Raw genomic sequence first — 15,186 nt, forward strand, 5'->3', positions numbered from 1 at the left:
CCGTTTGATTTGTTTAGCATCCTTCAATTCATAATAAGATTCTGATATCGCTGCAGTCCCAAGCTCCATCAATTCTGTTAGTAAATTCTTTTGTTCCCGAAATGTTGCGACAATCGTTTTTCAGTTCAATAATATCATCTGAATCTGTACGGCTCACTTCTCTCTGATTTTCTGGCGTCATGTCGCGCTCATAATATTAGTATGAACATGAGATTATCATCTACCGATTTTAGTTTCACTGTTCGCTTGCTCACAAAAAATGAATTACAAAACACAGAATTACAAGTTGGAAACGACGATATCATCGTGTCTTTCATCGATTGCTTCTTTACCAGCGCTAAACAGAATGAAGAAGCGTTTGAACAAGTTATTACATAATAAATTCCTGATCTGTGACTTCTGTGTTATACAAGTCGTGCAAGATATATAAGTGATAACATATAAAGTTGATTTCTTTACGTTTATTATGACACGATATAACCGTTCGATGCGATGAACAGAGTAAAAAGACTAATTTCAGGGCTGAATATCAGCTATAGTTTAGTCGGCTTCGTGCTGGTATGCAATCATTTTTGAGGGAAAGGCATCAGAAAAAAAATTAAAATAATATAAAATTAAATAATATCATAAAGCTTTACTTAGATAAGTTTAAAAAAATCCTTATCCAAAGAATAGTAAAAACTTTTCGATATTTTACTTAATAAGACAGTTACAGCGATATTTTGTTTTTTCGAAAGGCCCTCCCCCATTTCCAGTCCCATGATCCGATTTTGGCCGTTAACGAACTAGACCGAGATTTTCTGACGGGTTATTTTTAAGGAACAATTTGAAAAATTACGGCGGTTATAGTGTTCACAAGAAATTGAAATATACATATATAAAATTTTGAGTTGACGGTGGTTTTGGGGTCTGAGGCTGTGAAACGCCAAGATATGTCGAAATTTTCCTGAAATCAAATCATTGTATCCATTACAATACGTAGCTATCTTTTGAAATCTACTTAAAACATTAGATTGCAGAAAAAAATACTGAAATAAACCGTTTTGTAATTCGTGGGGTTGATAATTCATTCGCTTCGAAAAATAGATATTTTTCGTTTAAAACATCGTTTTAAAAAATGTGTTTCGCGACACATCGTTTAATTTCGCTCTGCTATTCAGGAACGGTGTGAGGATGAGTTTTGTAAGCGGCATCCTTAAGGTATCCCCCCACAAGAAAAAGTCAGGAAAGGATAAATCAGGAGACCGAGGGGGCCACAATCCCTTCGAAATCTATTGTCCACGAAAACACCGATACAAGAAAGTCGGCTATATGAGCCGTAGCTTTGTGCTATTAAAACCACGTGTAATCTATCCGGTCTGCAGGTATAGTGTTTACAAATTGTTGCACCGTCTGTATGTAGCGCTCATATTTCACAGTGCCGGAAAGAATGTATGAAGTTTCGACTGCTGATATTGCACGCGAAACTCCCATTTTTTGTCCGCGGAGAGGAGACTAGTGCACCGATGTGGATTTCCGTACGCGAGATGCGTGAATTCTGTGCGTTCATGGTAGTTCCGTATTGCTGGAACCGTGCCTCGTCGGATCGAAACCGATCGTCAAATTCATCCCCGTCCGAGTTATGACGTGAACCGCTGACAGAAAGCTACACCTTTTCCAGTGTCTTCAGGTAACGACTCGTGAACGACAGCAATTCTGCGTGAACGCATCTTTAAACGCTTGTTCCATGCCGTGCGGGCGTTACCAAAAAAGATCAAAACGGTTAGATAGACGTAGCACAGATTTCTTGGCACTAACAGAATATAAAGCTTGCACGTCGATCGACTTTTCTGATGCTACCGTTTTCGGTCGAGCGCTTTTGGCTGCGTCTATCGCATTCCCTGTCTCTTGATTCTGCCGCTTGATGGAGAACTACTTTTCTGTGAAGGCGTTCTGGGTCTGGGCGTAACTGGCACATCTAATGTATCGGGAGACGACGAATATATTCTGCTGCATTTTGTAACCCGTTTTACCCGATTAAACTTGCAACAAAAGAAGAAAACATTCTTCCGTGAGATTGTGTCGCTCCTTGAACCGTCTGTATTTTAAATAAATGGCTCTAAGATTTTTTAAATCGTTTGATAATTTATTAAAAACGGCAAAGTAAACGCGTATGAAGTATTTTATAAAACTTTACGCTTGACAATTATTAAATATGTACTATACTTATGTATATTGAATTTTAAAGTATAGTAAACCTCTTTACGGTTTCCCTAAAAAGTTAAAACAAATTTTCAAAATGAATAAATAGGCTGCTAGAAAATTGTTTGGCGACGATAAATATGAATCGTGTAGATTGATATTTAGAAAATGAAATATTTTTAGTTATCCTTGAGTTTATATTTATGAATGTGCATTCTTTTCCAAAAATAGTCCCTTTTTAAAAAAATAACAATATCCGTGCTATCAAATCTGATAATAGAACTCTCTTTTTCTGTTTAGCTTCTGGAACTACTGTAAGGTATTACTTCAGAGGATGATATGTATGAATGTAAATGAAGTGTAGTCTTGTACAGTCTCGCATCAACTATTCCTGAGATGTGTGTTTAAATGAAACTCAACCATCAAAGAACACGGTATCCACAATCTAGTATTCAAATCCGTATAAAAGTAACTAACTGCCTTTACTAGGGTTTGAATCTTAGAACTCTTGACTTCGAAATCAAATGATTCACTATGATAAGTTCACCACTAGACCTCGACCGGTTAATGCCGATAAAGAATTTCTTTCTTTTTCTGTTTACCCTCCAGAACCACCGTAAAATATTACTTCAGAGGATGAATGAGGATGACGTGTATAAATGTAAATGAACTAAAGTCTTTAAAGTCTCTGGTCAGCCGCTCCTGAGATCGTTGTTAATTGAAACCCAACCACCAAAGAACGACGGTATCCGTGATCTCGTAATCAGATCTGTAGCCGATATTAGAACCGGTTTCATTTAACTCAGCGCAATACTTTGGCTTACGACAAAGGGCCTTATGCTTCTGTTGCGATTTTAAATAGATTACCAAATCGTTTAAAAACTTCTCCCGACAATTTATTTTAAATAGAATTAAAATATTCTGTTTTACTAAAACATAATATTAATTCTGAAAATAAATTTCTAAATAATAATTGAAAATGTTTAAAAAACTCTAAATTTTCTGCACCTTATTCAGCTTATTATTAATATGTACGTAAATATGGAGTAAAATAATTTTCGTTATGCCTTCTAAATTGTTAGTTATTTTTTATACTTTGTATCTCCATTAAAATACCGTAACATTATTTAATGTTTTTATTTTTTGCATTTAGGCCGACTACAAACCACACAAATGTCATTTCTTCCGCTTTCTTTTTCATTTCCTTCAACATTCTTTTGTTCTTTATATATGTTTGGCATTTATTTTTTTTTTACCGTTTCACTTTGGTATGTCTTTTCCTTCATCGCACATTTCTAACTCAATTTTACGTATTTTTTGTCAGATTAGCTTTCTATCTTTCGTTTCCTGTTCACGGATCCCTAAGTTCTGTAATTCTTTTTTCATCGTTGTAGGTCCCAAAGTCGCTCTTTTGTTCACAGATTTTAATGAAAATCTGTTTATTTAGTCGCTGTTCGTCCATTCTGTACACACGACCCAGGAATTTCAATCTCCACTTTCTTATTAATAAACTTAAAATATAAATACATGTAAACGGTTATTTTGTGACGCTAATCTGGATGGTTTTACCTTGGCTTTCTACGATTCATCCGGCAAAGGCTGCCACAGTTCCTTTTCTTTTTACACGGAATAGTATACGAGTACCGTTTATGAAATCATCTATATAATGTGTTGTTATGAATCGATCAGGATAAAAATTTTATTTATTTATGCTTCAGTTCAACAGAGGATTATTCTGTCTTTAACAAAATTTCTACAAAAAAACCTCCTTAATATTGCATAATTACAATGCGTGTGTTAAATCTTATAATTCACAATATATTACAAACAAACTGAATTATAATCTTTTTTTCAGATATGTTTTTTAAAGAATGTAATTTAACTCATCTTAACGATTGCTTTATTACAATGTAATAATTCAGATGAGGATATTGCAGTCTGGTATGGAATTGATATATTTACACACCGAGGGGGACCACCGAGGTCCGAGGGGGACCTCGGACATTTCTTTAGAAATCATATTAGAAATGTTATGATGCCTGTATATCAACATCCACTAGCTATTATAAGGTCAGTAATATATTTGTTTTTATATTATTTACTACGTTTTTTCTTAATTTTTACGTAAATATTAGAATTTCCTGTTTAATTATATTATATTTTCTGTAAAAGACCCTGAAAAAGATATTTTAATTTTTTTATACTGTTAACAGCCTATGATTATCTTTGTCATTCTTTAGTACTTCTCTTCGTTATGATACTTTTCTATCATTTTTCTTAAATTGTTCTCATATATATATATATATATATATATATATAATTTTGATTATGGATTATTTGAATTTAAATTAACATACCTGAAGATGGAGTTACAGCTCCGAAAGTACTAGGATTTACACTTTTTAAATTGTTGGTTAGTAGAAATTAATTTATACAAAAATAATTTTCATTACAAAAATACTGTAGCCAACGTGATATAATGTGTTGATTTCCGGGACAGTTCGACTGCAGGGAAGTCCTGCATTTTATAAATTTGATTTGTTTATAAAGTCAAAGCCAAATTTTGTGTTGTTAATCTATAAAAATGGTGAAATTAGAAGGTCAGATCAGAATGTCAAAGTAACGTATTATTTGCTGTTAATAGATCGGTCGAGTGGCCGAAAACAAAATAAAACAAACTTAAGAAAAATAATAATGAAACCGATTTCAAAAGAAACACACTAGAGATAAAAATTGCTTTCTTAAATCTTTCAATTTTAACGTATTAGAAAAGTTTTAATTATTTTATTTTAACGTTTTTATAATTTTATTTTTATTTAAAATAAAAATATATCTACAAAATTGTTTTGTGATGGTCGGACAGCGGCCATCTCAAGACCCATCTCGCACACAGTTTACGGTACTGAAGTCTCTCACTCGCAACGGTGTAGAGAGCTGACCTTGAAATTTCAGGAAGCGAATCGGTCAATACAGAAATTGTGAACGACGATTTTCTCGAATCGCCTCATCCACTCGCTCAACGAGATCATCGGTTGACACTCGCTTCCTTCCCAGATCACCTGCATCATGAACATCTGTACGTCCTGTTTTAATGTTACTGCACCGTTGTCGCACTTTGCTGTCGCTCATTAAAGTTACTTATTCGTCGATGAATTTAAGCCGCATTACACCCCTCAGCCTGAAGAAATCGAATTAACGCACGCACCTCACACTCGGCGGGAGATGCTATTGTTGTAGACATGTTTACGCGCTAGCTGCGTGTTCAGAACAAAACGAAGTGACGCGGCGTGATTGAAGGCCTTACTAGAAACGCTGCGTAACACATATGCGCAAAGGTTCATCCGATTTTTGCGAGGGTTTTTATTTCGCGACCGATCGGACCTTGAAAAAAAATAACCGTCGTAGATGTAATATGCCAAAGTTTGGTCAAATTCGGTGGAGTAGTTCTGGAAATACGAAGTGATTTAGGGTGTGAGACTTTTTTTTTGGTTTGTTTTACTTCCGGGTCCGCAGTTAAGCAATTCAATCCGCAGAGATGAGATGAATGTTTTGTATCGTGTGTGAAAAATGCCATGCCTGACCGGGATTCGAACCCAGGACCTCCGAGTGAAAGGCCGAGTTGCTACCACTCGCGCCACGGAGGCCGGCAAGGGTGTGAGACCTAACACCGAACACACACACACGTACATACCAACAACCGGAAAATTTCCATCCGGATTTTTGTTTTTTTCCGGTGAAAACCGCATACCCCAAAACTGGACCGATTACTATACTTTCCCTTCTGTAGTTATAGCTCTGTTATAAGCGCAAGGCGGGAAAGTAATAGTGAATATTTATATTTTCAGAAAGTGGAATAATTAAAACCTTTCGTATCACTTTAAACGCATTAAATAATCCGAAATGTTTTTCTCTTGCCAAAAACTGATGCGCCGATCATATAAACAGATTTAAAGAAATCTCTATTATAAATACTTCTTTTATTTATTTCTTGTAACAGATATTTCTTGTAAAAATGTTTATAATTTTGTTATTTGCTGTTCAATTGCGCAAGAGATAAAACATATTCGTTATCAGAAGACAATATCACTACGACTGAAAGCTTGTAAATTCTTTTACCCACCTACTCGACGTACACCACTATCACCACGTTATTTCCACACTGCGCCCACATCACCTCTTGGACGCCAAACCTAATTGTTCCAAATACGATTTAATTTTTAATGTAGAGCGTTTTTCTAAATATGTTTGTCTATTATTCAAGATTATAGAGAGCGAAGTAAGATTATAATAAATAATTGTATAATAAAATCTTAACTAGAATTTTATACAGAAGAATTGAGAGGAGAGTGGAAGAAGTGTTAGGAGAAGACCAATTTGGTTTCAGGAAAAGTATAGGGACAAGGGAAGCAATTTTAGGCCTCAGATTAATAGTAGAAGGAAGATTAAAGAAAAACAAACCGACATACTTCGCATTTATAGACCTAGAAAAGGCATTCGATAACGTAGACTGGAATAAAATGTTCAGCATTTAAAAAAAATTAGGGTTCAAATACAGAGATAGAAGAAGAATTGCTAACATGTACAGGAACCAAACAGCAACAATAACAATTGAAGAACATAAGAAAGAAGCCCTAATAAGAAAGGGAGTCCGACAAGGATGTTCCCTATCTCCGTTACTTTTTAATCTTTACATGGAACTAGCAGTTAATGATGTTAAAGAACAATTTAGATTCGGAGTAACAGTACAAGGTGAAAAGATAAAGATGCTATGATTTGCCGATGATATAGTAATTCTAACCGAGAGTAAAAAGGATTTAGAAGAAACAATGAACGGCATAGATGAAGTCCTACGCAAGAACTATCGCGTGAAAATAAACAAGAACAAAACAAAAGTAATGAAATGTAGTAGAAATAACAAAGATGGACCGTTGAATGTGAAAATAGGAGGAGAAAAAATTATGGAGGTAGAAGAATTTTGTTATTTGGGAAGTAAAATTACTAAAGATGGACGAAGCAGGAGCGATATAAAATGCCGAATAGCACAAGCTAAACGAGCCTTCAGTAAGAAATATAATTTGTTTACATCAAAAATTAATTTAAACGTCAGGAAAAGATTTTTGAAAGTGTATGTTTGGAGTGTCGCTTTATATGGAAGTGAAACTTGGACGATCGGAGTATCTGAGAAGAAAAGATTAGAAGCTTTTGAAATGCGGTGCTATAGGAGAATGTTAAAAATCAGACGGGTGGATAAAGTGACAAATGAAGAGGTATTGCGGCAAATAGATGAAGAAAGAAGCTTTTGGAAAAATATAGTTAAAAGAAGAGACAGACTTATAGGCCACATACTAAGGCATCCTGGAATAGTCGTTTTAATATTGGAAGGACAGGTAGAAGGGAAAAATTGTGTAGGCAGGCCACGTTTGGAGTATATAAAACAAATTGTTGGGGATGTAGGATGTAGAGGGTATACTGAAATGAAACGACTAGCACTAGATAGGGAATCTTGGAGAGCTGCATCAAACCAGTCAAATGACTGGACAAAAAAAAAAATAATTGTATAGAATATAGGAATAACGGTCTTCACCGCTAGCCTTAACTGTTATTTCATCGACTAAAACCATCGTTCCATGTTACGATATAACTTTATTAATAATAATTAAAGGTTACTTAACGATCACATCCTTTGTTTTTGCTACAGCTTGTAGCGAAAAGCAGGACTCTTATTTCATTTTCCCTTTTACAGTGGACTTATTAACAAATAGAAGATAACGAAACGATTTTATAATCTTTAGATATAAACCTGAAGTATAATTTGAATAACAGCGCTTGCGTAGCTACTTTATTGAACGTTTAATAAAGTTAACTCTAGCAGCTGCTTATCAGATGTTTACGTTTCATATAATCCCAAATTAAATTAACTTATTTTCTCGTCATGCGTCTCCGTATTTGCCCGGGAAATAATACAGATTTTAATGAAACTTGTAAAGATTACATACATGCTTTCAGCTATATTATTAAAATATTTATAGGGTGTCCAACCACTTATAATATTGTCAGCATGACAAAAAAAAAAAATTAAATAAATTGAGAAATATTTTTAAAAAAATTTCTCTCTTCTCTCTCTCTCTCTATTTATCTATCTATCTGCGTCTGTCTCTCTGTTTCTCTCCTGTGAATGTGTAACTGTTTGTGTAAGCCGCGCATCAGAAAACAGTTTTCTGTTTATCGGTAATATTGTGTGTGTGTATTTTCGGTGTTAGTCCTCGCATATAATATCGGTTAAAAACACATGTATTTATATTTATGTACGTACGTAAATAACAGTAAATAATTTTTAACGGGATTTTTAATCGGTACCAACGGAAAGCTTTTATTCGTGATCTATTCACCGAGAATAATCGTAGGAAAACTTTAAAGAAACTTTTTACAACTTTTCAAGAGGAATTTTTTTATTTTTTATTTAACCGCTAAGGGTGAAGTTTGTTAAAATAAAATTTCAGTAAATAAAACAGGAAATGTTTCAAACACGGATTCTACAGATTGATTTTCACGAAAATTTTCATTTCGAACAAATCGCTAAGTAATAGACAAATAAAAAAACAAAAAAAAAACATAGGAATAAAAATTGAACCAAGTAGAATTAAAAAAAACAATCTTTATGTGGATATGAGTATTACGCGTGATTGCGAGACGGTTTTTATTTACGAATGTTTGTTTTTTTAATATAGCTTTGAGTTGCACACCGGTCTAATGACCGATGAAGAATGGTGGATCCTTGGTTTTATTGGAGTTTTTTGTGTTACAGTCAACTTTGTTATCGAAAAGTATTTGCATAATTAAATTAACTACTCGTCAATAAAGATGTTTGGTAATACTCGCATTATTTTTCATCTAAATATGCATTAATATCTTTAATAGGAACATTTCTGATATTTCAAAAACGTCTCTTTTTGGTAGAACGTTGTGTTTTTGTAATCCACTAGTTGGCGTCACAGATTTCACACGATAATAATAATATCGATTTTTTAAAATTTAAATGAATGTTTTCTTTCCGGTTGGAAATTAAATAAGTTCTTTAAAGGACGCTGTTTATTTCAGTTAGTATATGAAGTATAATGTACCGATCGAACTGGAATTATAAAAGTCGAAATAATATAACTGAAATGGAGTGATCGATTGTTATATCTCATTTTTCTATTTGAGAGCCTCACGCCCCTCACGAGAAGTAACTGACTGTTAGTAATTATAAAGTAGGCGGAGAGGGATTTTCATCGCTCCATTTATAGCTTAAATTACAGATAAATTTCATTAGAAATTTTATATTAAATCACGATCGGTGGTCAGTTACACGCGATCAGAATATTATTTTACTATTGCGATTACTAAACTTTAACGTGAGACTTCCTTAGGATGTGAAATGTAAATAAAATCAAAAAGTATAACCTTATAAAAATTCCTCTTACTATGTTGCCGCTTAGGTGAATAAATTTTTGTTTAAAATCAGGCTTATTGAGAATCGCTGTTTATCCTTTCAGATAGAGGTAAACTTTGAAAAATATTATCCCGCAGCAGTGCAAGTTAATATTGCTAGTCGTACTGCCTTAACTTTATTTAAATCCAGGAATTAAAAAAAAAATCCCTTTCTGCACGCCGGAAGGCGGAGATAGATTTCACCGGTGCTAAGTAAAAAGAAAAAAAGATTTCCTTCCTCCTTAAAGTTAAGAAAAACTTCAAATTTACTCGATACGACAACGGATGCATGTGAAAAAAAGTTTCACATGTTTAGCATACGACAGCCCCTTTTTTTACAATTGCAGCAAGATTTTGGTCTGCCTTGCCGTAAGGGTTGGTCATATCAAAAATTATTTCAGTTAAAGTTTTAGGTAATGTTTAGAGGACTAACGACCACTTTAAACCGATTCGACACAGCCTATTAAGGGAGGTATGATTCTTTTTTGTCTTCGAACCCCCATTTTTTCCACCCCCTAGGCCGACGGTTGCTGACATCAAATTTATATAAGTTTTAAGCCCTTATCCAAAGAATAGTAGGATCTTTAAACGAATTCGATATTTTACTTAATAAGAAAGTTGTAGCGATATAACTTTCCCGAAAAAGGTTTTCCCACTTCCACCCTCACGGTCCGATTTTGGCCATTCGACTGAGATTTTGGGACGAGTTATTTTTAATAAACAATTTGAAAGTGATTGCGGCAGTTATCCTGTCCACAAGAAACTGAAATATAACATGTATAAATGTATTTTAAACTTTTGAGCTGACGGTGGTTTTGGAGTCTGCGGGATGTGAAACGCGAAGATATACAGAAATTTTTCGGATGTCGAATCATTGTACCCGTTACAGTAGGTAGTTTTCTATTGAAATCTACCTAAAAAAGAATAAACATATGAAATAACTACTATTTAGTAAACGAAAGCATCGTAAACAAGTAATATATTTTATTTTTATCCATTAATGTACACCGATGATATAATTATTTTTCGAAATTATTAATTAATATTTAATTTTTTCATCCCAATTTCAACAATATACATGTAACATAACTTAAGTTAGCTTTTTAATTATTAGATTTACGATAATTTACATTTAAGTTCATAGAATCTTTTTTTTTATGGACGGGCGAAGAATAACAAAAAAAAATTACTAATACGTATTACAATAAAATTAAAATTAATTATAAAATCGACAAATAATAAAAGTAATAATTAAAATTGCTAACAAGCAGTGACAGCGACTTACAAATTCAAAAAGTAACAATTCAGAAATTATACAAATGAAAAAAAGTAATTAATCAAAGCTAATATTATATTAATGAATGCAATTGAATCAAGAAATGAAAAAAAAAATTAAAGTAATCAGCTGAAATAATTAAAAAAAAAACTCCCGTTCAAATTCAAATATAGTAAATAATTAAATTAATTATTTAATTAGAAGAGAGAGTGCTAATTTGTTCCCATTCTCTAAGTGCACTTGTTGCAATTCGGAACAAAAACATTAAGGATGTCTTAATTTCAAACATCCTGTCCATTTTATACGTTTTAAATCAACGAGGACAGCGATGCATATTTGTATGGACTCCAGGGCATGCTGGTGTTACAGGTAATGAGAGCGCAGACGAAGCAGCCAGAAAGGCAACAGTCTGCGATGATTTGGATGCATTTCCTGTAAGAGTGGCAGACGTTAAAAATTGTCTAACTAACGTAGTAAAAGAACAAGTGGAATACTGAGTGGAGGAGTTTAAATACAAAATTAAACTCGGTGAAAACTTCTCCATATAAATGGAAAAGCGACGTGAAGTTGACTCGCCGAGAACAAGTAGCTGTGACCAGACTTAGAATCGGTCACACGCGATTAACAAATTCATATTTGTTAACCGGCGATGAGAGACCGATGTGCGGTGTTTGCAATAAAACACTTACAATTAAGCATCTAATAGAAGAGCGTACAATATATGAGGACCTCAGAAAGAGGTTCCGTCTAAGAAATTATATTACTACGTTGAACCTACGAGAACTACGTTGGTTGAACCGTTGCGTTATATATCGTCTCACCCTTCAAAAATTTTCAAAAACCCGAAAATGGTTTTTAGATATTTATCTGAACAGTATTTGCAAGCTCCAATCTAATGAATATCGTGTTTAGTATAGTCGGGAATGGGGAAAATTTGTAATAAGTGTTAAGTGTAATAATTTTGAAAAATCTAGAAATTGTTTCTTTTTTTTTAGATATGTACATGAAAATTAAGCACTCCAAAACTCAAGTTGATATCTTCATCTCTTACCAAAAAGTTAAAAAAAAAAATAACAGCCGTGTTTGAAAAAAAATTCAAAATCAATTTTAACTCTTTAAACTTGTAATTTCGAAAAATCTAGATGTTAGCTTTTAGATATTCATATGAAAATTAGACGAATCAAAAATCAAGTTGATACCTTAATTTATTACCAAGAAATTATAAAAAAGTAAATTTCATTGTTATTACATTTGAAACATAAACACTCTGAATTTCAAAAAATTATTTCTTAGTGTGCTCTTCCTAAGAAGAACGTGCATTAATTAAAATTTTCAATAATTTATCTTTAGTAGTTTTTACTGGGCGTTAATGATGAATCAATCGATTAGGTACAGTCAATGTTTTACAGATACAGATATTATTTATATGGTAAATGAAAATTGTTTTCCAAAATAATAATAATAATAATAAATAAATAAATAATTTTTAGTTAAATATATTACAAAAATTAATTTTTATTGAATAATTTAATAATTATTTGACCTCTTGAAAAAAAGATTTATTAATTTAAAAATATAATTTTATTTTCCTTCTCTTGAAATAAAGTAATAAAAACAATTTGTTATGTACATCTGGAACTCGGCTAACAAGATGAGTCAACAGTTGTATAGTTAAGAACGAAGATGACCGATTGTACGCGGAAGGGAACGAATGTAACAAACAGCCGACTCGGTCTAGTTAGTCATCGCTGGATATACAACGAAGTACGTGTAGTTAAATAAGGTACGTTTATTGATATATATATATATATATATATATATATATATATATATATTTCATAATTTCAACTCTTCTATTTTTTTTTTTGTTTGTTAATATTTAAAGGTTTTTTTTATTGTAACAGTAAGATGTACACTTTTTTGTCTGTATTTCATGATGTGTATGTTGCGCGTGTTTATGTGTGTGTGTGTGTGCGCGCGCGCGTCCACGTGTGTATATAGTCAAAAATCAAATTATTTATACTACTTATTTGTTGTATCCCCAACTATTACTTTGCATACCCCCCGGAACTGAGTACGCGTACACCACTTTCGAGACCACTGCTCTAAAGCTGTGGTGAAGAAAGAAATTATGGTAATAAGTCAAAAAATGTGGTATGGGTTATTTCACATTTCTTTACGTTTCATCACCCAGGAACCCCAGAAAACCTAATTAACTGTTGCGGGGAGGGGGGGTAATGTTCATACGTATATAAGTGCGTCTGTTGGCGTGTCGGAAGCTTAATAATTTTTGAATGGATAAATAGAGTTTGATGAAATTTTGTATAGAGATTCGTATGTTAGAGAATTTATTGGTAGAAGTTTTGGATCAACACCTCCGATGTGGTGGGGTGGGCGGGGGCGGGGGGTTGAGGGTTCATTTTTCAAGATTTTGTAAACATAATGACACCGCTTTATAATAATTTCAGTACTTACGTGAGCGCAAGTATTTGTAAAATATATGCCATATTTTAAAAATTTTGCCGCAGAAATCGAAAAAAAAAAATTTTATTTATCGCATATTTTAACTTTCCCGTCTAGATAGCTTTAGAATGAAAAGCATTGTAATCGTTCTAATTTCGGCATATGCGGTTTTCACCGGATCTGAACGTTATGACACCTAACGAACCCGAAAAACCGAATAGAAATTTTTACGGATGTTGATGTACATGTGTTAGGTGTCGGCCGCTAAATAACCTTATATTTACAGAACTACTGGACCGATTTTGACCGTTTTTTGAAAACGTCAAAGAGGTGGGGCTATAGAGAAAGATCACCCTCAGTATTTCGAGATATCGCCTAATTACGGTCACATTTTTCTTAAGAGCGTTTGTTTACGATTAAAAAATTAAAACGATTTGGGAAATCGCATCTTACCTCAAAAAATGTTATTGTAGTCGTACGCTATGTTCTGACGCCATAGGTGAGCGGCAGAATTAAATAAACGAATAAGATTTAAAGTTTTGTAATTGAATATATTTAAAAATTTACTTGTTCTGGCCGGGCGAACTCGATCGCCCGGTTGATACGGTGTCTGGTGCGTAAAGCCTCACGGCTACGCCGACCGTACAAGCTAAATTTGTTGTAAGTCGTGAAATTATATTAGTTGGTACCGCCATATCCGCGCGAATTAAATACGCTATGGGCACGCGGTTTCGTTATAACAATTAAATTAAATAAACGAAGAAATATTATATTTTAATAAAACGATAAATATATTTTAATTAAATGTAATTAACAAGCTGTATATCCACCTTACCGGCAAATAAGTGTTAAATCTTCGAGATCTTTCGGTCTTTTTTGTAACCATCAACAGGAGTTAAAAAAAATTTATCTCCGGTCCCGGAGATAAAAAAAAAAAATTTTTATCACCATCACCATCACCATCACCGGGGCGGCCGTACGGTCTAAATGGCGTCGGTCCCGGTCGAATAGCTTCGATCCTGGCTGACATATACTCGATTACTTCAATTTTCGTTTCGGCCAAATTCTCGGTCTTCCGAAAAAAATACGCCGATGCAGAGGGCATAGGCATCACTGGGGGGGGGGGGGGGGCCGGACGGTCGATATGGCGTCGGTCCCGGTCGAATAGCTTCGATCCTGGCTGACATATACTCGATTACTTCAATTTTCGTTTCGGCCGAATTCTCGGTCTTCCGAAAAAAATACGCCGATGCAGAGGGCATAGGCATCACTGGGGGGGCCGGACGGTCGATATGGCGTCGGTCCCGGTCGAATAGCTTCGATCCTGGCTGACATATACTCGATTACTTCAATTTTCGTTTCGGCCGAATTCTCGGTTTTCCGAAAAAAATACGCCGATACAGAGGGCATAGGCATCACTGGGGGGGTCGGACGGTCGATATGGCGTCGGTCCCGGTCGAATAGCTTCGATCCTGGCTGACATATACTAGATTACTTCAATTTTCGTTTCGGCCGAATTCTCGGTCTTCCGAAAAAAATACGCCGATGCAGAGGGCATAGGCATCACTGGGGGGGCCGGACGGTCGATATGGCGTCGGTCCCGGTCGAATAGCTTCGATCCTGGCTGACATATACTCGATTACTTCAATTTTCGTTTCGGCCGAATTCTCGGTCTTCCGAAAAAAATACGCCGATGCAGAGGGCATAGGCATCACTGGGGGGGCCGGACGGTCGATATGGCGTCGGTCCCGGTCGAATAGCTTCGATCCTGGCTGACATATACTCGATTACTTCAA

At 34.4% G+C, this 15,186-nt stretch overlaps 1 protein-coding gene across 1 annotated transcript in view; it reads left to right on the top strand.

The window, feature by feature from the left end:
* The first annotated feature begins 207 nt into the window (after positions 1-207).
* The window catches only part of LOC142325812 (NEDD8 ultimate buster 1-like), a 181,470-nt gene continuing 166,491 nt past the window's right edge, over positions 208-15,186 (top strand). The window contains exon 1 of the mRNA XM_075367839.1: positions 208-366. Coding sequence (XP_075223954.1) covers positions 208-366 — 159 coding nt within the window. The remainder of the gene's footprint in view (positions 367-15,186) is intronic.

This window comes from Lycorma delicatula, chromosome 5 (genome assembly GCF_047948215.1).
Source record: "Lycorma delicatula isolate Av1 chromosome 5, ASM4794821v1, whole genome shotgun sequence".
NCBI classification, from domain to species: Eukaryota; Metazoa; Arthropoda; class Insecta; order Hemiptera; family Fulgoridae; genus Lycorma; species Lycorma delicatula.